General features: G+C 48.0%; 1 protein-coding gene across 1 annotated transcript in view; it reads right to left on the reverse strand.

Moving 5' to 3' along the window:
- LOC143981489 (uncharacterized) overlaps positions 1–22,688 on the reverse strand; it is a 40,809-nt gene that overhangs the window by 218 nt on the left and 17,903 nt on the right. Inside the window, exons 4-6 of the mRNA XM_077479358.1 lie at positions 17,222–17,548; positions 13,184–13,510; positions 11,851–12,135 (exon numbers count right to left, since the gene is read on the reverse strand). Coding sequence (XP_077335484.1) covers positions 11,851–12,135; positions 13,184–13,510; positions 17,222–17,548 — 939 coding nt within the window. The remainder of the gene's footprint in view (positions 1–11,850; positions 12,136–13,183; positions 13,511–17,221; positions 17,549–22,688) is intronic.

Raw genomic sequence — 22,688 nt, forward strand, 5'->3', positions numbered from 1 at the left:
GATAAAATATGGGGACACCATGAAAGAGATATACAGAACCCCAATATAAAATATCAGACACAGTCAGATCATTCAGTAGGACCTGTATCAGGGAAGTCACACTAATTACAATGTGGAGATTCTTCTTCTCTTGATGAAGATGTAGCTGCTCCTAAATCATTCCATACACATGGAGAATAGAAGGAGGTCAGATTATGGTCAGACAATGACAGCGGGCCGGGTGAGGACATGACCATGTGACAGAGTCACCAGCCATCACATCTATAAACATTTCCAAAAGTATATGAACCCCCTATGAGGGGGAAGGGATGGAGATCACGGCTGCTTTATGAAATCTGCTGACCTCATACTGGGAGGATTAATGGTCCTGAACTGGGAATAATTACCAGGTGTTGTGTGCTCAGCACCCTACATTCTAATCACCCAATCAGAACAGAGCTCTTCCATCTCCAGTTACAAGGTTTCCCTCTCCTGAGGGCGCCATCCTCTGGTATAATGTGGGCGATGTCCTCACTAAGGATAAGCTGAGCAGGAACTTAGGTGTGGACGGAATTTTGGGTGTTCAGACAAAATCCAAACTTTTGGGATGTTCATCATGAAATACTCCTCTGAATATCCCATAATACATTGCAATCATCTGACTTGACCTCTGGTGAAGCACAAGACATTCTATAGTGATGGTTGTAGACAAACTTGCAGCCCACATACTATAAAAGTAAACTGTCCCAGCAGCCCTTCCTCAGTGTATGGGGGGTCAGTGTGGGGGGCAGCTGACAGTATTGCAGGGAGAGAGAGTTGGCAATGTATTGTTCTACTCCAGGTATACAGCCATATATACAGTGTTATGTACAATACTATATCAAGTGCTGTATAGTGTCAGTGATACTTCCCAGTAAATTGTAATTCCTGTGGCTAGAGAGAGTGAAGTGTAAGCTCACCTGCATTTATAAAACATAGCCGGATACTAATATTTATAGGTAAAGTTGAGGCAGGGAATATCCAATTGCCTCTCGGGGGATCAGGAAGGATTTTTTTCCACCATTGGAACAAATTGGATAACGCTTTATTGCCCTTTTTGCGTTCCTTCGGATCAGCAGTGAGAATAGGATTGTATATATATTTTGTGGCAGAGCGTTGCCCTGCCAGTGTCTAGAGGGAGGTTGTGACCCAGAATTCTCAACCAGATGGGTTGAGGGGCTCCAGGGAGTTTGTAACGTGAAGAGGAAACTGGCCTTTCAGTTTCCTCTTTTCTTAAGCCTCATACACACGACCGGACTTTGTACAAAGTTTCCCGTGGATTTTCGTACAAAGGGCGTTGGCTGTGATCTTGTATTGCATACACTTTTTTTAGCCAACTTTCACCAAATCACGTGGTTTTTCTGCTCTTTACTGCCACCTTTGGTCAACTTCTGTATTGTTGTCTGATCTTTTGCATTGGTTCTGAGCATGTGTGTTTGTACTATGGACAAAAGTCCTATGGTTTTCTGTACAGACGATCAGACTTTGCTCCATCGGACTTTTGTTACTGGAATGTTTGTTCGTTCGCACAGCCAACAAAAGTCTGATGAAAACCAAAAAAGTTTCTCCAATGGAGCGTGCACACGGTCGGATGTTGCCTTAAAACAGCTAATATGCATGTTTGTTGTCAAAAAGTCAGATCGTGTGTATGGGCCTATAGAGGGGTCCACTTTGGGACCTGGAGCCCGGGGATTTCCGAGAGATCCGGGTGGGATGAAATCCCCAGTCCTGGGTCCTGATTTGGAGAATAGTGATGGACGAACTTCCGACGGGACGTTTCGCGAACGCTTACCGCGAACGGGGCTGAACGTTCGCGAAACCGAACGTTCGCCGCGGGCTCCATTGACTTCAATGGGAGGCGAACGTTTCAAACCTTTAGGGCGAATTTGCGGCCACTAGGTAATTATTAGCAGGGAAATCATAGTCCCACCACATGGCCAATGACATAACACATGTATGAGGTGAATTTGGGATCGACAACTACAAGCATTCTTTTTTTATATGGGAAATTGTTGTGACAATTCAGGACTGTGGAGCGCATGAAGGCAATGGAGGTGAGGGAAGGTCAGGGACCAGGGTAGGCAGAGAAGAGGGTGCAGGAGATGATCACCAGCAGCGTGACATACAGCAATGACACCTGCACCGTGATAGAGGCATCTGACAACAGCACTGTGATAGAGGGCACTGACATCAGCAGCGTGACATACAGCATTGACACCAGTACCGTGACATACAGCATGGACAGCAACACCGTGATAGAGAGCACTGACAGCAGCACCGTGATATACATCACTGACAGCAGCACCGTGATATACAGCACTGACATCAGAAGCGTGACATACAGCACTGACATCAGCACCGTGATATACATCACTGACAGCAGCACCGTGATATACAGCACTGACATCAGAAGCGTGACATACAGCACTGACATCAGCACCGTGATATACATCACTGACAGCAGCACCGTGACATACAGCACTGACATCAGAAGCGTGACATACAGCACTGACATCAGCACCGTGATATACATCACTGACAGCAGCACCGTGACATACAGCACTGACATCAGAAGCGTGACATACAGCACTGACATCAGCACCGTGATATACATCACTGACAGCAGCACCGTGACATACAGCACTGACATCAGAAGCGTGACATTAAGCACTCACCCCAGCACCGTGATATGCAGCACTGACAGCAGCACCGTAAGCAGCCCCAGGAGGAAGTCAGCACAGCACAGGGATGGTGGGAGCCCCTCATAATAAGAACCCCCAGGAGGAAGTCAGCACAGCACAGGGATGGTGGGAGCCCCTCATAAGCAGCCCCAGTAGAAATATGACACCGCTCAACCTCTTCAAAGAGGAGGGTACGGGCATATAGTACGGTGTGCTTTTTTGGGACAAGGAAGTGAGCCAAATGAAGAAAGAAGGTCTCTGTGCTTGATTAAAAAAAATAGTTTATAGACATTTACATGGTCTACTGGTCACATGTGTTGAATTCCTCCGAGATCCATGCCTCATTCATTTTTAGAAATGTGAGGTAGTTAACACTGTCGTGAGCTAGGCGAGTACGCTTATCGGTCACGATCCCTCCTGCTGCGCTGAACGTCCTTTTGGACAGGACACTGGACGAGGGGCAAGCCAACAGTTCGATTGCAAATTGGGCAAGCTCTGGCCAGAGGTCAAGCCTGCCCACCCAGTAGTCCAGGGGTTCATCACTCCTCAGAGCGTTCACATCGGCCGTTAACCCGATGTAGTCGGACACCTGACGGTCTAGGCGTTCCCTGATGCTGGATCCGGATGACACCTGTCGATGGGTCAGCTGAAAGAATGACCTCATATCCGAAGTCACCAACACATCTTCAAACCGGCCTCTTCTTGCAGGCGCTGTTGGATTGGTACCCACAACTCCTTCTCTGGGAGTGGGAATTGCTCCTCTGCCAGCGCACGCAAAAGCAGAATGCAGCATTTCTCGAAGCAAGGCCTGGGAGTGCTGCATTCTGACAGCCCTCTGCGACGGCGGTAACATTTCCGCCATTTTGTGTTTGTACCGGGGGTCTAAGTACGTTGCCACCCAGTACTGGTCCTTGACCCTTATGCTTTTTATATGGGGGTCCCTATTAAAACACTGGAGCATGAAGGCCCCCATTTGCACTAAAGTGGAAGCGGTGTGGTGGCCTGGCTCCTGCTCATCATCCAGGATAATGTCGTCCTCTTCATTCTCCTCTCCCCATCCACGCACAACAGGGATCCCAGAAAGGTTTAAAGCACGCTCTTCTTGCTCCTCCTCATCCGCCCCGGCACCATCCTCCTGTGACTCCTCTTCAGACTCCTGTTGTTGACTTGTCTCAGATAGAGTAGCCCCCCTGGGAATTCATCCAGCATTGCGACTTCCTCATCTTCCCGCTCCTGCTCCTCCACAGCCTGATCAATGACACGACGCAATGCACGCTCCATAAAGAAGGCATAAGGTACCATGTCACTGATGGCGCCATGGCTGCGACTGACCAGTTTGGTGATCTCCTCAAATGGCTGCAGAAGTCTGCATGCGTCGCGCATGAGCAGCCACTGGCGTGGTGAAAAAAACCCCAGCTCCCCAGAACCGTTTCTTTCGCAGAGTTCATACAGGTAGACGTTAACTGCACGTTTCTGCTGGAGCAGCCTATCAAGCATATAGAAGGTTGAGTTCCATTGCGTCGGGGAATTGCAAATAAGACGTCTGACCGGCAGATGGTGTCGCCGCTGAATGTCAGCAAGGCGAGCCATGGCCGTGTAAGATCTTCTGAAATGGGCCGAGATTTTCCTTGCCTGCCGCAAGATGTCCTGGACCCCAGGGTATTTGAGAAGGAATCGCTGCACGACCAAGTTTAAGACGTGTGCCATGCATGGCACGTGCGTGATTTTGCCCTGTTTCAATGCGCTAAGCAGATTGGCACCATTGTCACACACCACTTTACCAACTGTCAAATTGAGCGGTGTTAGCCACTGATCTGCCTGTGAACGCAAAGCTGAAAGGAGTGCCGGGCCAGTGTGGCTCTTGGCTTCCAGGCACAACAGACGCAGCACGGCATGGCAACGTCTCACCTGGCATGTGGAATAGGTTCTGGGGAGCTTGGGCGGTGCAGCGGAAGAGACGCTAGCAGCGGAAAAGGAGGAGCCAGCTGAGGAGGAAAGGGAGGAGGATGGAGTAGGAGGAGGAGGAGAAGAAGAGTCAGGCCTGCATGCAATCCGTGGCGGTAAAACCAAATCTACACGGGTGCCACGGGTTACATGCTTGACGGCCGTCAGAAGGTTCACCCAGTGGGCAGTAAAACTGATATACCTTCCCTGCCCGTGTTTGCTAGACCACGTGTCTGTGGTCAGATGTATCTTGGCACCGACACTGTGTGCCAGAGATACATTCACTTGCCGCTGAACATGGCCATATAGCTCTGGGATGCCCTTCTCCGAGAAATACTTCCTTCCTGGGACCTTCCATTGTGGAGTTCCAATGGCCACAAATTTGCGAAAGGCCTCCGAGTCCACCAGTTTATATGGCAGTAGTTGGCGGGCTATCAGTTCTGACAACCCAGCTGTCAACCGTTGGGCAAGAGGGTTATCCGGCGTCATCATTCTTTTACGCTCAAACATTAGGCCCACGGAAGCCTGCCTTTTTGCAGGAAAATGTGAGCTTGGCGTGATGGAAGGTGGAGTGGTGGACAATTGTGAGGAGAGAGGAGAAGGAGAAGACGAGGCTGGGCGGTGAGAGCCTGCAGTGTGGCTTTGAGTGTTCCGTTGCTCCCACTGGGCTCGGTGATGGCTGCTCATGTGCCTTCTTAAGGCGGTCGTCCCTAGGTGAGTGTTGGGCTTACCGCGACTAATGCGTTGACTGCAAAGATTGCAGATGGCAACGCTATTGTCAGCAGCGGACACGTTAAAAAAAGCCCACACTGCGGAGCCATGTGCCGGTGTCCTGGGAGCGCCAGATGTGATCGTACATGGTCGATGACTCGCTCCTGATACATTTGCAGTCTGCTTTGTCCCTCCTGTGCAATGTAAGTTATTCCTGCTTCTCCTCCCTATCTGCTGGTCCATATCTCCCTCTGACCTCTCCTCCAGCTCCTCTCTTGTGGGCACCCACGTGACATCACTAGACACGTCATCATCAACGTCACCTTCTCCACTGCTATAAGTAGAGATCTCGGAGTAGGCAGCAACACCGGGGACCAACCTCCTCCTTGGGCTGATCTGGGTACTGTCGTCAGACTGCTGAGTAGCGGTTGTTGCTACCTCCTCTTCCTGATCCAATACCAAGAGTGGCTGCGCATCAGAAATGTCCTCTTGATATGGATCGGAAAATAATTCCAGTGACTCAAGCGGAAGGTATGTGGTGGTGGTGGTGGTGGTGTTGTTGGTGGTAGTGTCTTTGGGGGTGCACATAGCAGAGAGTGAAGAAGAGGGTGCAGATCGAGAGGATGAGGAGGGTGCAGAAGAGTAAGGCTGAGCGAGCCACTCAATCAAGTCTGGTGCATCCTTTAAAGTAATTGAACGCACCTTCTGCAACTTCCCACTTTGGCTCAAGCCTGTTGCTCCTGCCCTACCCCTACCACCCCTGCGGAAGGGCCTGCCTCTTCCTCTGCCTGTCATTTTTTAAATGACCCTGTGACAAAACTCTTAGTCCCTATACCGATGAACGACTGCTGCAGTATAGGGCAGCGGTCAGCAGTGGTGCACCTCAACCCTATCTATTGTGGACCGATACCAGTCCTTACAGAACAGCAGACTGTGCCTCACTCAACCCTATGTACTGTAGCACCCTTCACCAAGTTACCAGTCCTTATAAGGACCTTTGTGGACCAAGTAGGTTGTGTGTTAGTGATTAGCAGACTGTACGTCAGTCCCTATACCAATGAAGGACTGCTGCAGTATAGGGCAGCAGTCAGCAGTGGTGCACCTCAAACCTATGTATTGTGGACCGATAGCGGTCCTTACAGAACAGCAGACTGTACCGCACTGGCGCACTGAACCCTATGTACTGTAGCACCCTAGACCAAGTTACCAGTCCTTATAAGGACCTTTGTGGACCAAGCAGGTTGTGTGTTAGTGATTAGCAGACTGTACGTCAGTCCCTATACCAATGAAGGACTGCTGCAGTATAGGGCAGCAGTCAGCAGTGGTGCACCTCAAACCTATGTATTGTGGACCGATAGCGGTCCTTACAGAACAGCAGACTGTACCGCACTGGCGCACTGAACCCTATGTACTGTAGCACCCTAGACCAAGTTACCAGTCCTTATAAGGACCTTTGTGGACCAAGCAGGTTGTGTGTTAGTGATTAGCAGACTGTACGTCAGTCCCTATACCAATGAAGGACTGCTGCAGTATAGGGCAGCAGTCAGCAGTGGTGCACCTCAAACCTATGTATTGTGGACCGATAGCGGTCCTTACAGAACAGCAGACTGTACCGCACTGGCGCACTGAACCCTATGTACTGTAGCACCCTAGACCAAGTTACCAGTCCTTATAAGGACCTTTGTGGACCAAGCAGGTTGTGTGTTAGTGATTAGCAGACTGTACGTCAGTCCCTATACCAATGAAGGACTGCTGCAGTATAGGGCAGTAGTCAGCAGTGGTGCACCTCAAACCTATGTATTGTGGACCGATAGCGGTCCTTACAGAACAGCAGACTGTACCTCACTGGCGCACTGAACCCTATGTACTGTAGCACCCTAGACCAAGTTACCAGTCCTTATAAGGACCTTTGTGGAACAAGTGAGTTGTGAATGATTAGCAGACTGCAGCAGAAGGGCAGCAGTCAAGTATAATATCCTTTCTATATTTGGAAGAAAGAATATTATACGTGTACAAGCCTATTACCATACCACTGATACCAGTCCTGAAAAGAACCTTTGTGGAACTAATAGTAGCAGCAAGTCTTTAATCTGACCCTCACTGCCTGACAACACTGCTTCCTTCCTGTCCCTATACAAAGTGGCAAAAGAGTATAATGGAAAGATTAGTGGTTACTGGAACAGCTCTTTTGTGGACCTGATAGTAACAGCTAATGATGATGATGATGATGATGATAATGATGATGACTAATCTGGCTGTCCCTGCAGCACACACCGTCCTTTCCCTTTCTCTAAACTGACAAAAGACACTCAGGCTGCTGCAAGAATCAGTAGCACAGCAAACCTATATACACCTAACACCTATACCAGTCCTGAAAAGAACTTTTGTGTACCAAATAGCTAGCGATTTATCTATCCCTACTCCACACAGCAACCTTTCCCTATAGTGACAGAAGAAAGAATGTAAAATGGCCACCGGATCGGGTCTATTTATAGGTTAGGGGGAATGTCCAAGTGTCCATGTGCTGTCATGTCTCAATTGGCTGGCCTGTACCCCATGACAGACGTGTCATCATAGGTCAAAGTTCTTTTACACATTAAACACGTAAGTCCGCCGGGGCGAACGACGGGAAAAGGCGAGCGAACGTGCGGACCGCGAACGACCGAAATTCGCCGCGAAACGACCGCCGGGCGAACCGTTCGGCCATCACTATTGGAGAACAGCCAGCATACTGATTGGTCAGGTGTGTGCTTGGCTTTTAGTAGTAACCTGACCATAGTTCTGGGCTCCACCCCGGCAGACAGGAAGTCTGAGTACCAGGAGTCAGGAGGGCTCTACGGGGAGCCAGTGCAGCAAGAGGCTGCTAGCTGTGTGCACCAAGGTGGTTGGTTGGTGAGACAGTCCTGTACGGGACAGACAAAGGGCTGGAGTGTAAGGCCAGAGCTGCAGTGCTGCAAGTGAGAGACAACTAGAAGGAATGTCATTTTTGTTAATGGAAAAAGGAATGCTGAAAACCCCTGTGAGGGAATCCTATGTTTGTTTGTTGAACTTGCTGGGCAAACAAAGCCCTTAAAAATAAGAACCAGCGAGAGGCGGAGTCCTTAAAGCTTTACATTTGATGCTCGTCCTTTACAGTTTATTTACTACAATAAAACCTCGGTTTGAGAGTAACTTGGTTTGAGAGCATTTTGCAATACAATCAAAATGTTTAAATAAATTTTAACTCGATATACAAGTGATGTCTTCATATACAAGTAGCGTCACGTCACAACTGAGTATAAAAGAGAGGAGAGGCGCCTCTAAGTGTAGCAATATGGTTACAGTGGTGCGGGGGATGGTCTATGTGGACAGCTTTACCCCGGATGTCTCCATACTTAGATGTGTCTCTTTTATTCATCAACCATGTGAGTTGCTAAATGCTGTACCTTCAATAAATGTAACCATATTGCTACACTTAGAGGCGCCTCTCTTCTCTTTTATACTCTGTAGAAGGGATGAGCCCGATATTCGAGTCAAACTAAGTGCATCTCAACCATCAGGTGTTCACCAGTTCACTGAATAGCGAACAACTTGGGGTGTTTGCGGCAAATTTAATAGCTGCGAAACATCCTTTAAAAGTCTATGGGAGAAATCAAAAGTGTTCATTGTAAAGGCTAATATGTCCTAAAAAGTGTTTGGGGACCCGGCTCCTGCCCCAGGGGACATGTATTGATGCAAAAAAAGATTTAAAAATGTCAGTTTTTTTTGGGAGCAGTGATTTTAATAATGCTTAACTGAAACAATAAAAATGAAATATTCCATTAAATTTCGTACCTGGGGGGTGTCTATAGTATGCCTGTAAAGGGGGGCATGTTTCCTGTGCATAGAACAGTCTGACAGCAAAATTACATTTATAAAGGAAAAAAAATCATTTAAAACTACTTGCGGCTACAATGAATTGTCGGTCCGCAGTACACATAAAAGTCATTGATAAAAACAGCATGGGGATTTCCCCACAGGGGAACCCAGAACCAAAATGTAATTTTTTTTTTTTTAAATGGCATGGGGTCCCCTCAAAAATCCATACCAGACCCTTACCTGAGCACGCAACCTGGCAGGCTGCAGGAAGAGAGGGGGGATGAGAGAGTGTGCCCCCTCCTTAACCGTACCAGGCCACATGCCCTCAACATTGGGAGGGTGCTTGGAGGTAGCCCCTCAAAGCACCTTGTCCTCAAATTGATGGGCAGAAGGGCCTCATCCCCATAACCCTTGCCCGGTGGTTTTTGGGGGTCTGCAAGCGTGGGGGCTTATCGGAATCTGGAAGCCCACTTTAACAAGAGGAACCCCAGGTCCAGCCCCCACTGTGTGAATTGGTAATGGGGTACAAATGTACCCCTACCATTTCACAAAAAGATTAAAAAAGACAAGAGACGGTTTTTGACAAGTCCTTTATTAATTTCTTCTTCTTTGTGCTTCTTCTTTCATCTTCTTTCTTCTGGTCTTCCTTCAGTATTGTTCTTCTTCTCCATCTTCATCTCCATCTTCTTCTTCATCTTCTTCTTCCTCCGCTCTTCTCCTCCCGAGACGGGGCTGGTATGGATTTTGAGGGGGACCCCATGCCATTTTTTTATTTAATTTTGATGCGGGGTTCCCCTTAATATCCAAACCAGACCTGAAGAGCCTGGTATGGAATTTAAGGGGACCCCCACACATTTTTTTTTACATTTTGGTTTGGGGTTCCCCTGTGGGGAATCCCCTTGTTGTTTTTATCTATGAACTTTTATGTTTATTGTTGGACCGACAATTCATTATAGCCGCGAGTAGTTTTAAATGACTTTTATTTCCTTTAGAAATTGAATTTTGCTGTCAGACCCCCCAGGTATGAAATTTAAAGGAATATTACACTGTTATTGTTTCACTTTAATAATTATTAAAATCACTGCTCCCGAAAAAATGGATGTTTTGAAAAAATTTTTTTGCATTGATCCATGTCCCCTGGGGCAGGACCCGGGTCCCCAAACACTTTTTATGACAATAACTTGCATATAAGCCTTTAAAATTAGAACTTTTGATTATTCAGGTTCGTGTCCCATAGATTTAACAGTGTTCACGTGTTCAAACACATTTTTTGCCTGTTCGCATGTTCTGCCACAAACCGAACTGGGGGGGAGGTGTTTGGCTCATCTCTAATAAATAGCCAACCGACAGCTCTAAAAAAAATGGTACCGGAGTGATGTCTGCAACTGATAACCCCATTCAAGCCATGAACGCAAATTTGCATACCATAGTCGTGAAGGGGTTAAAGAAGACTTTTAGATTCCGATGAGCCCCCACATCCACAATGACAATGCTGCCCCCCGAAAACTGCTGTGTGTAAAGGACAGCTGCCTGACGCTGCTGAAATGTGATGGGTGATGTTATTGACTAAACAGGGTAATAACCTCATTGTGTCAGTGATGTCATACACCATGTAGGGGTGATGACCTCATTGTGTCAGTGATGTCATAGACCATGTAGAGGTTATAACCTCATTTTGTCAGTGATGTCATAGACCATGTAGCGGTGATGACCTCATTGTGTCAGTGATGTCATAGACCATGTAGGGGTGATGACCTCATTGTGTCAGTGTTGTCATAGACCATGTAGGGGTGATGACCTCATTGTGTCAGTGATGTCATAGACCATGTAGGGGTCATGACCTCATTGTGTCAGTGATGTCATAGACCATGTAGGGGTTATGACCTCATTGTGTCAGTGATGTCATAGACCATGTAGGGGTGATGACCTCATTGTGTCAGTGATGTCATAGACCATGTAGGGGTCATGACCTCATTGTGTCAGTGATGTCATAGACCATGTGGGGGTGATGACCTCATTGTGTCAGTGATGTCATAGACCATGTAGGGGTCATGACCTCATTGTGTCAGTGATGTCATAGACCATGTAGGAGTGATGACCTCATTGTGTCAGTGATGTCATAGACCATGTAGGAGTGATGACCTCATTGAGTCAGTGATGTCATAGACCATGTAGGAGTGATGACCTCATCATGTCAGTGATGTCACTCGGAGTCCTCGGTGGATTGTTACACACAGAATGAAGCCGGCAGGGATCTGTCATTTACTGACATTAGTGATATCACCGCTAAATGCCGGGCGGAGGATTGGGGGGAGAAGTGGAGAAATCTGCCCACTTTGTTCTCCTGTCCTTCACTGAACATCCCATAGACTGGATGTGGGGGAGTCTCATGTTTGACCCGAACCTGAAGCTGATCCCTAATCATTCCAAAAGACTGGAATGGGAATGGAAATTCATACAAAAATGTAAAACTTTGGACTGTAGGGAGAGGAATTTTATGTGCCGCTATGATTGTAAATAATGTTATAATGTATTTTTATTATGGTCAGGACTAAAAATAAAACATGTGAGATCAATCTATAATTACTGTATATATTTCATATTCTCTATTCAGTCAGTAGGCGGAGCTCTGTGTTTATCTGTTTCCGGCCCCTCCCACCTGCTCTGTGCCCATCCCCCGATCTCTCCTCCCCTGGACAGGTGACCCCGGCTCTGCTCTCCTCCGACTGGCTGAAATCATTCTCCACAGTACAGGTGATGTTCCAGGGCCCCGGGGACCCCACAATGGCTGTAATGTTATTGGCGGATGTGGAATATCTCTCCTGGGATCCTCCAATCACAGATAGACTGATATTCGGCTTAGTCCCCTCCTCCACCCTGCAGGAGATCTCAGCGCTGCCATTCCGGAGACATGAGACATGGAGGAGCGGAACCGATACTGGAACTGAGAGAGACAATCATTTCCATTGATCAGATCCAATATATACACAGCATGCCCCTCCCCCATCCATACCTATAATCAGGTGTGCAGACATCTTCCTGGAGACTGGAGGAGATAGATTGTGTCTGTGTGCACCCCTCCCCCAACACTAAATCCCCCCACTAACATCACACCCATTGTCTTCAGTCATGTGACCCCCATACACAGCGCTGTACAATCTCATCTGGATGATCGGCTCTAAGAACATTGTACATGGCTACTGCTGTGTGAGAGATATTCTGTACATTGTAATACAAAGTGGATGATACAAAACAGGATGTGAGGAGTTCCCTCTAAAGGAGACCTCCGCCCAGTGGTTCTTGGTGGAGTCTTCTGGGATGAAGAGTCTCCGGAGATGTAAATCCCCCCATGCTGGGAATCCCCCAACATCTGTGCAGGGGGGAGGGGTGAAGATTTCCCCTCTCAGGTGAAGGAGGAGATCTTCACACCCCGTCTGTTTTTCCAGCTGGAGATCCACCATTGTCACCCATCAGCAGAATTCCCACCATCCAGATCATGGAGTCCTCATAGTGAGAGAGGAAAATGAGCACAGGGGGAGGGGCTGCCCACAGCGACCAATCAGAATTCTCAAGTCCTTTTTTCCTGAGATGTGAAAACTGATTGGCTGCTGTTGGCAGAAACTCCACCCTGCTGAAGAATCAGCTCCATCCCAGTAAACTGAATTTACCTTCTACATGGAGGGTGTATATAAAGACACGGAGCGGGGAGGACACTGCTAGGACTGGGGGTGGGGGTTGGATGGACTTACCTTCTACATGGAGGGTGTATATAAAGACACGGAGCGGGGAGGACACTGCTAGGACTGGGGGTGGGGGTTGGGTGGACTTACCTTCTACATGGACGGTGTATATAAAGACACGGAGCGGGGAGGACACTGCTAGGACTGGGGGTGGGGGTTGGATGGACTTACCTTCTACATGGACGGTGTATATAAAGACACGGAGCGGGGAGGACACTGCTAGGACTGGGGGTGGGGGTTGGGTGGACTTACCTTCTACATGGATGAAGTAATCATCTCTCTGTATAAGGTGTCTTGTAGAGTTCTTTATATACACATGGTATATCCCGTCATTCTCCGGAGTCACATTGGATATGATCAGACTTCCATTCTCTGATATCCTTGTATTGGGGAAATATCTGAGATCAGACGGATTACAATTCGTGTGTTGAGATATTCTCTTCCAGACTCCAGGAAATTTCTCATAGTACCAGATAATCCGGTCACATCTCCTTGTATCTGTACGGTTGAGGGTGAGATGATTTCTAATGGGGATGAGAAGGTCAGATCCCGGCCGGGTGAATATTTCCTGGACTTTTCCTGCACAGACAGAATACAGATCCCAGTCAGGTCACAGTGCACTCCCCTCCCCCCTCATATAACATATATCCCTCTATGAGGATCCCAGAAATATTCAGATTCCATCTATCAGAGTCCTCCGGGTCTTCCTGGGATTCCTCTGTTTTCTTCCCATCTCAGATCATTGAGGAATCTCCTCTGACACCCCTATACTCTCCATTATTCTACCAATAAATCATCAATGAATAGACAATCATTCCTCCCCCCATTTCCCCTGCTGGAGTAAATTGGAGCGTCCTTTATTTGGCCTTCCTCTGGATCCTCTGTAGGTATAGGATTGTGTAGATGGGATTGGAGGATTTCTTCTCTTTTATTGGTGGAACTGGATGGACTTTATGAAGAGATGATGAATAGAGAATGTATTACATATATAATGCAGTCAGGTAAGATAATCCCTGACCTTCCAGTAGATGATGGTGGGCGTCCATCCATACATGGACAAGGACAATGGACATGTGGAGGACAATAAATGTCTTCTCTGGATATTTTGGATTATTTGGTCTAAGGCTAGACATACATTTTCAATTTTCGGTTCTTCTTCCACAGATTGAAGGAAAGAAAATCGCTTGATTCCCCATCAGCACAGTCAGTGTTGATGGGAAGAATCCCTCTTGTGGAGTCATTGTGTTCTGAGAGTGGAAGGTTTCCCCGCCATCAGAATACAATGATCAGTGCTGGAGGTTATAGCCACCGGCAGTGATTGTACAAAAAAAGAACACGACGGGCTGGTTGTTCTGAAGTCATCCGATGGACCAACTTCAGTACAATCAGTCTGCCCTTGGATGGCTTGAATTTCAAACTGGCATGCAGACAATCCTGTATCCTATATGTGGGGTCCTGACCTCTCATACAATTATCATTATCATAAGAAGAGAAGACACAACAGTCACATCAGAAAATGGAAACCCCACAACCTTCTGAGATAAGAAAGAGGGGCGCCCCCTATCACAAGGTGTAGGAAGGGGCCCAGATAGCCAATCAGCTGCAAGTTTGAAGATGACTTGACAAGCTATTGCCAGACTTGCCGGACTTCACAAGTTTGTTGTACAATTGTAGGGAATCCACATTACAAGAGCCGTGCTATAGACTTGTGGGGACTTGTGGGGCTCTTGATGAAGACTTGGGATGAGTTGGGTGTTCGAGTTGAACACCGGCTGTTTGGCGAAGCCAGAACTTTGTGGGCTGTTCGCACTATATTCGTGTGGCGCTCACGGCCCACAATGCATTGCGCCATCACAGTGCATTTCTGGCTGATGATTGGCCAAACATGCACTGTGACCCGCATGCTTGGCCAATCACAGCGCCGGTAGCGAGGAGAGCCATGATTGGCCACAGGCAGGATGCCGGTGGCTAATTATAGCTCAGGGGGTTAAGTACACGCCCCACACTATATAAGGCTGCCTGCACGATGGCCTTGTGTAATGTGCTCCAGCGTTCATAGAGAGAAGGATAGGCAGGGACAGCGTCTTCTTTTCTTGTGATTGAACCTAGTGCAGTTACAGTCGGTGTATTGTGCCTCCTGCACAGTGTACACCTGAAGCTACCCCAATTGCTCATGTTCTTCATCTCCTATACCACAGTGCCCACCAGTGCCATCTGTCAGTGCCCACAATCAGTGCCTGGACAGTGCTGCTGCACATCAGTGCCACCTATCAGTGTCCATCAGTGCCCATCGGTGCCACTCATCTGTGCCCATAAATCAGGGCTCATCAGTGTCACCTATCAGTGCCCATCAGTGCCGCCTCATCAGCGCATATCAATGAAGCAGAAAAATTACCTGTTTGCAAAATTTTATAAGAAACTATTAACCACTTCAGCCCCGGACCATTTTGCTGGTCAAAGACCAGACCACTTTTTGCGATTCGGCACCATGTCGCTTTAACTGACAATTGCGCGGTCGTGCGACGTGGCTCCCAAACAAAATTGATGTCCTTTTTTCCCCACAAATAGAGCTTTCTTTTGGTGGTATTTGATCACCCCTGCGGTTTTTATTTTATGCGCTATAAATAAAAATAGAGCCACAATTTTGAAAAAACGCATTATTTTTTACTTTTTGTTATAATAAATATCCCCCAAAAATACATGAAAAACATTTTTTCCCTCAGTTTAGGCCGATACGTATTTTTCTACATATTTTTGATAAAAAAAAATCGCAATAAGTGATTATTGATTGGTTTGCGCAAAAGTTATAGCGTTTACAAAATAGGGGATAGTTTTATGGCATTTTTATTAATATTTTTTTTTTTACTAGTAATGGCGGCGATCAGCGATTTTTATTGTGAATGCGACATTATGGCGGACACATCGGACATTTTTGAAACATTTTTGGGACCATTGTCATTTATACAGCAATCAGTGCTACATAAATGCAGTGATTCCTGTGTAAATGACACTGGCAGTGTAGGGGTTAAGTGTTCCTAGGGGTGGTTGCTAGGCAGAACGGGGAAATGCTGTTTACAACGGTATTTCTCCGTTCAGCAGCCCCGTGAGACGATCGCGGGTATGCCCGTGGCGATCGAGTCCACGGGATCCGCGACCGGACTCACGGGGGTTCCGCCCGGCATGCAAGCGCGCCGGCGTGCTCATGATGGCAGGGCAGCAAATTTAAAGAGACGTACAGGTACACCCATTTGCCTGCCTGTGCCATTCTGCCGACGTACATCGGCGTGCGCTGGTCAGGAACTGGTTAAGCATGATTTTTTTTCCAAATTTTCCCTTTTTTTTGTTTGTTTAGCAAAAAATAAAAAAAATAATAAATATCACCAAAATAAATCTCTATTTGCGGGGAAAAATGATAAAAATGTAATTTGGGTACAGTGTTGTATGACTGTGTAATTGTCATTCAAAGTGCATCAGCGATAAAAGATGAAAATCGGTCTGGGCAGGAGGGGTTTAGTGCCCGGTAAGGAAGTGGTTACCCGCTCTAGACTGCGGATTATATAGACAGGAATATTATCCGCCATCTATGATTGGAAATCATTTCCTGTCCTCTGAGAACAAAACACCGTGAAGGGGAAATATTGTGTTTTTATTTTATTATGATCAGGACTAAAAAATAAAACCTGTAGTGTAAATCTATCATTTCTGTATATATTTCATATTCTCTATTCAGTCAGTGGGCGGGGCTTATTTGTTTTCTGCCCCTCCCACCTGCTCTGTTTACATGTCTCTGTGCCCATCCCCGATCTCTCCTGCCCTGGACAGGTGACCCCCAATCTCTGCTCTCCTCTGATTGGCTGACCCCATTCTTCACAGTACAGGTGATGTTCCAGGGCCCCGGGGACCCCACAATGGCTGTAATGTTATTGGAATAATTCCTCTGGGATCCTCCAATCACAGATAGACTGATATTCTGCTGAGTCCCCTCCTCCACCCTGCAGGAGATCTCAGCGCTGCCATTCCGGAGACATGAGACATGGAGGAGCGGAACCGATACTGGAACTGAGAGAGACAATCATTTCCATTGATCAGGTCCAATATATACACAACATGCCCCTCCCCCATCTTTACCTATAATCAGGTGTGCAGACATCTTCCTGGAGACTGGAGGAGATAGATTGTGTCTGTGTGCACCCCTCCCCCCAACACTAAATCCCCCCACTAACATCACACCCATTTTCTTCAATCATGTGACCCCCATACACAGCGCTGTACAATCTCATCTGGACTTACCTTCTACATGGATGAAGTAATAATCTCTCTGTATAAAGTGTCCTGCAGAGTTGTATATATACACCATGTATATCCCGTCATTCTCCGGAGTCACATTGGATATGATCAGACTTCCATTCTCTGATATCCTTGTATTGGGGAAATATCTGAGATCAGACAGATAACAACTCATGTGTTCAGCTATTTCCTTCCAGTCTCCAGGAAATTTCTCATAACTCCAGTTAATCCAGTCACATCTCCCTGTATATGTACGGTTGAGGGTGAGATGACGTGTGATGGGGATGAGAAGGTCAGATCCCGGCCGGGTGAATATTTCCTGGACTTTTCCTGCACAGACAGAATACAGATCCCAGTCAGGTCACAGTGTACTCCCCTCCCCCTCATATAACATATATCCCTCTATGAGGATCCCAGAAATATTCAGATTCCATCTATCAGAGTCCTCCGGGTCTTCCTGGGATTCCTCTGTTTTCTTCCCATCTCAGATCATTGAGGAATCTCCTCTGACACCCCTATACTCTCCATTATTCTACCAATAAATCATCAATGAATAGACAATCATTCCTCCCCCCATTTCCCCTGCTGGAGTAAATTGGAGCGTCCTTTATTTGGCCTTCCTCTGGATCCTCTGTAGGTATAGGATTGTGTAGATGGGATTGGAGGATTTCTTCTCTTTTATTGGTGGAACTGGATGGACTTTATGAAGAGATGATAAATAGAGAATGTATTACATATATAATGCAGTCAGGTAAGATAATCCCTGACCTTCCAGTAGATGATGGTGGGCGTCCATCCATACATGGACAAGGACAATGGACATGTGGAGGACAATAAATGTCTTCTCTGGATATTTTGTATTATTTGGTCTAAGGCTAGACATACATTTCCAATTTTCTTCCACAGATTGAAGGAAAGAAAATCCCAACAACCTTCTGAGATAAGAAAGAGGGGCGCCCCCTATCACAAGGTGTAGGAAGGGGCCCAGATAGCCAATCAGCTGCAAGTTTGTAGATGACTTGACAAGCTATTGCCAGACTTGCCGGACTTCACAAGTTTGTTGTACAATTGTAGGGAATCCACATTACAAGAGCCGTGCTATAGACTTGTGGGGACTTGTGGGGCTCTTGATGAAGAGTAGGGAAGAGTTGGGTGTTCGAGTTGAACACCGGCTGTTTGGCAAAGCCAGAACTTTGTGGGCTGTTCGCACCATATTCATGTGGCGCTCACGGCCCACAATGCACTGCGCCATCGCAGTGCATTGCTGGCTGACGATTGGCCAAACATGCACTGTGACCCGCATGCTTGGCCAATCACAGTGCCGGTAGCGAGGAGAGCCATGACTGGCCACAGGCAGGATGCCGGTGGCCAATTATAGCTCAGGGGGTTAAGTACACGCCCCACACTATATAAGGCTGCCTGCATGATGGCCTTGTGTAATGTGCTGCAGCGTTCATAGAGAGAAGGATAGGCAGGGACAGCGTCTTCTTTTCTTGTGATTGGACCTAGTGCAGTTACAGTCGGTGTATTGTGCCTCCTGCACAGTGTACACCTGAAGCTACCCCAATTGCTTGTGCTCTTCAGATCCTATACCACAGTGCCCACCAGTAGGGATGAGCCGAACACCCCCCGGTTCGGTTCGCACCAGAACTTTCGAACGGACCCCAAATTCGTACCAACGTTAAAACCCCATTGAAGTCTATGGGACTCGAACGTTCGAAATGAAAAGTGCTAATTTTAACGGCTAATATGCAAGATACTGTCCTAAAAAGGGTTTGGGGACCTGGCTCCTGCCTCAGGGGACATGGGTCAATGCAAAAAAAAGTTTTAAAAATGGCCGTTTTGGCGGGAGCACTGATTTTAATGACGATTAAAGTGGGAAAACAGTCCCTGCACAAAATGACATTTAACGGAAATAATATAATTTAAAACTGCTTGCGGTTTTAATGTTATATCTGGTTCCTGCAATATGGATGAAAATCATTGAGAAAAATGGCATGGGTAGCCCCCCCTGCCCATTACCAGCCTATTTGGGTCTTGTACGCATATTAAGGGGAACCCCGTACCCATATTAAAAAAAGGAAAGACGTGTGGCCCCCAGGCCCTATATACTCAGAACAGCAGTATACGGGCGGTGCAAACAAGACAGGGACTGTGTAGGTTTGTTGTGTTAAGTTGAATCTGTTTGTAATTTTCAACTGGTACATTTTTAAAGTGTAGCTCCAGTCAAAAAAACTATTTTTAAGCTTTTTGGAAAACATAGGGAAGGGTTATCACCCCTGTATAATTTGTTTTGTCGTCCATCTTTTTTCATCTCACTTGCTGTTGTCTCCTTCCGTTTGCAAGTAGGAGATGTTTGTAAATTGGATGTTTGAAAGTAGGGGCCTGCCCTATATGCTCTGCAGAAATGGCGGAACAAGGTGTTGGTTTTGCCACAACATTGTAAGCCCTGAAAGTGACTCTTGGTGGGCGCTGGCGCTTTCCTGCTGTGAACGATTATATCAAGAATTGTAATTACATGCCATTGTTGAACAGTGGTAGAAAAATTGACCTTTGGTGGTTGTGGTGCTGGTGCCACAACACTATAAGTCCTCACAGTTACTCTGGGTGGGCACAGGAAGGGGCCCTCCTGTGAAATATTATATCAAGAATTGTAATTACATGTCCCTGTTAAACAGGGGCAGAAAAATTGGGCCTTAGGCACTGGTGCTGGTGCTGGTGCCACCACACTGCAACCTCTCCCATATACTCTTGTTTGGTTGCAGGAATTAGCCCTGCTGCAAAGCATTGCATCAAAAATTGTAATTAAACGCCCCTGTTAAACAGGGCAGAAAAACTGTGTAGGTAACAAAGCCACCAGCAGCACTGAAGGTGCGTTCCGAAAGAACGCTGGATGCAGGACAGGCCAGTAGCTCAATTGCATACTGTGCAAGCTCTGGCCAGTGATCCATCCTCAAGACCCAGTAAGCCAGAGGATTTTCGGTGGGAAAGGTGTCCAAGTCTGACCTTGCCCCTAGGTATTCCTGCACCATGTAAATCAGAAGCTGGCGATGGGTGCTGGAACCGATCACACCTTGGGGCTGCGGACTAAAAAATTGTCTGAAAGCATCAGTCAGATGGCCACCTTCTCCACCGCTCCTTCTGACCGATGCCTCAGCAACACGTTGTCCAGGACCAGGAGTTTGTAACCTCCCAGTCTCTGGGAACGCGTTGCACAGACCTTTCTGCAAGGCCTCCCGGAGATGTCTCATCTTCTGCTCCCTCTGCGATGGCAAGATAAGATCGGCAACCTTACCCTTGTACCGTGGATCAAGGAGAGTGGCCAGCCAGTAATGGTCCCTCTCCTTGATCCGAAGAATACGAGGATCCTTCCGCAGGCTTTGCAGGATCAGGGAGGCCATGCAGCGTAGGTTAGCTGAGGCATTCGGTCCGGAGTCCTCTGGGTCACTAAGGACAACATGATCCGCAGCTACCTCCTCCCAGCCACGTACAAGTCCACGTGTTTCTTGGGACTGTAAATCATCCCTACAGGACTGCTGCTGCTGCTGATGCTGATGCTGAGTGCCAGCCTCCACCTCCATGCTGACACAATCATCCTCCTCCTCCTCTTCCTCCTCCTCATCCTCTTCCTGTGTGATGGGTGGCACAGCAGGAACACTGTCTGGATAAAGGGGGCCTTGAGAGGCAAGGAAGTCCTCCTCTTCCTGCCTCTGTTCTGCCTCAAGTGCCCTGTCCATTATTCCACACAGCGTATGCTCCAAGAGGTGGACAAGAGGTACAGTGTCACTGATGCATGCACTGTCACTGCTCACCATCCTTGTGGCCTCCTCAAACAGTGACAGGACAGTGCATGCATCCCTGATCATGCCCCACTGGCATGGTGAGAAAAAACCAAGCTCCCCTGACCCTGTCCTGGTGCCGTAGTCGCACAGGTACTCATTGATGACCCTCTGCTGCGTGTGCAGCCGCTGCAGCATGGCCAACGTTGAGTTCCACCTGGTGGGCATATCACATATAAGGCGGTTCTTGGGCAGGTTCAACTCCTTTTGGAGCTCAGCCAGCCGAGCACAGGCATTAAATGATCGGCAGAAATGCACACAGACTTTCCTGGCCTGCTTCAGGACATCCTGTAAGCCGGGGTACCTTCCCAAGAACCGCTGCACCACCAGGTTAAGGACGTGAGCTACACAGGGCACATGGGTCAGTTGTCCCTGTCGGAAGGCGGAGAGGAGGTTGGTGCCATTGTCGCAAACCACCATTCCTGGCTTAAGCTGGCGTGGCGTCAACCACCTCTCGGCCTGCCCCTGCAGAGCTGACAAAACATCCGCCCCAGTGTGGCTCCTGTCCCCCAAACAAACCAGCGCAAGCACGGCATGGCATCGTTTTGCCTGTGTACTTGCGTAGCCCCTGGAACGCCTACGGAGCACCGCTGGTTCGGAGGACAGAGCACTGGAAGAGGCCATGGAGGAAGAAGAAGAGGAGGGGGTGGAGGAGAGAGGTGTGTCACAACCAATAGTAGCATTTTGGAGGCGTGGTGGTGGAACAACCTCCAACACTACTGCACCTTGTCCTGTATCCTTCCCAGCTGCCAGAAGAGTGACCCAATGGGCCGTGAAAGACAGGTAACATCCCTGTCCATGCCTGCTGGACCATGAGTCAGCGGTAATATGCACCTTACCGCTGACCGCCCTGTCCAGTGAGGCAAGGACATTGCCTTCCACATGCCGGTAGAGAGCCGGAATCGCCTTCCGTGAGAAAAAGTGGCGTTTGGGGACCTGCCACTGAGGAACCGCACATTGTACAAACTCACGGAAGGGGGCCGAGTCTACCAACTGAAAAGGCAGCAGTTGAAGTGCTAGCAATTTAGCCAAGCTAGCATTTAACCGCTGGGCATGTGGATGGCTGGGAGTGAACTTCTTCCGCCGGTCCAGCAGCTGGGGCAGGGACATTTGCCTGCTATAATCGGACGTGGGTGTACTGCTAGCAGAGTTCCCGGAAGCACTTGGCTGTGACACACCTAATTCTACACCTTCATTCCTCTCAGAGCAGGTTTCAGAGAGGACTGAAGGTCTAGTGGGGTTGGAGATGCCAGCTGATGAGGAGCAAGGAGAGGTCCGCTTTGTTCTTTGGTGTGGGTCTTTGAGGTACGCTTGCCAACGAGCTGCATGGCAGGTCAACATATGTCTGGTCAAGCATGTGGTGCCCAAGCGGCTGATGTTTTGGCCACGTGAGATACGCTTGAGACACATGTTGCAAATAGCAGCGGTGCGATCTGATGCACTCGTCTCAAAAAAGGCCCACACCAAAGAACTTTTAGAATAACGCGCAGAGGCAGCGCCCTGCACAGGCGGAGCTCTGCGGTGTGATTCAGTCGGTGTGCTGCCCCTAAGCTGGCCCCCGGAGGGCATCCTGCCTCGTTGGACATGTGCCTCCTCCTCCTCCTCCCTCCTTCCAGGCACCCACGTGGAGT

Source organism: Lithobates pipiens, unplaced genomic scaffold (genome assembly GCF_037356315.1).
Source record: "Lithobates pipiens isolate NorthernLeopardFrog02 unplaced genomic scaffold, aLitPip1_a1.2 Scaffold_16, whole genome shotgun sequence".
Classification (NCBI taxonomy): domain Eukaryota; kingdom Metazoa; phylum Chordata; class Amphibia; order Anura; family Ranidae; genus Lithobates; species Lithobates pipiens.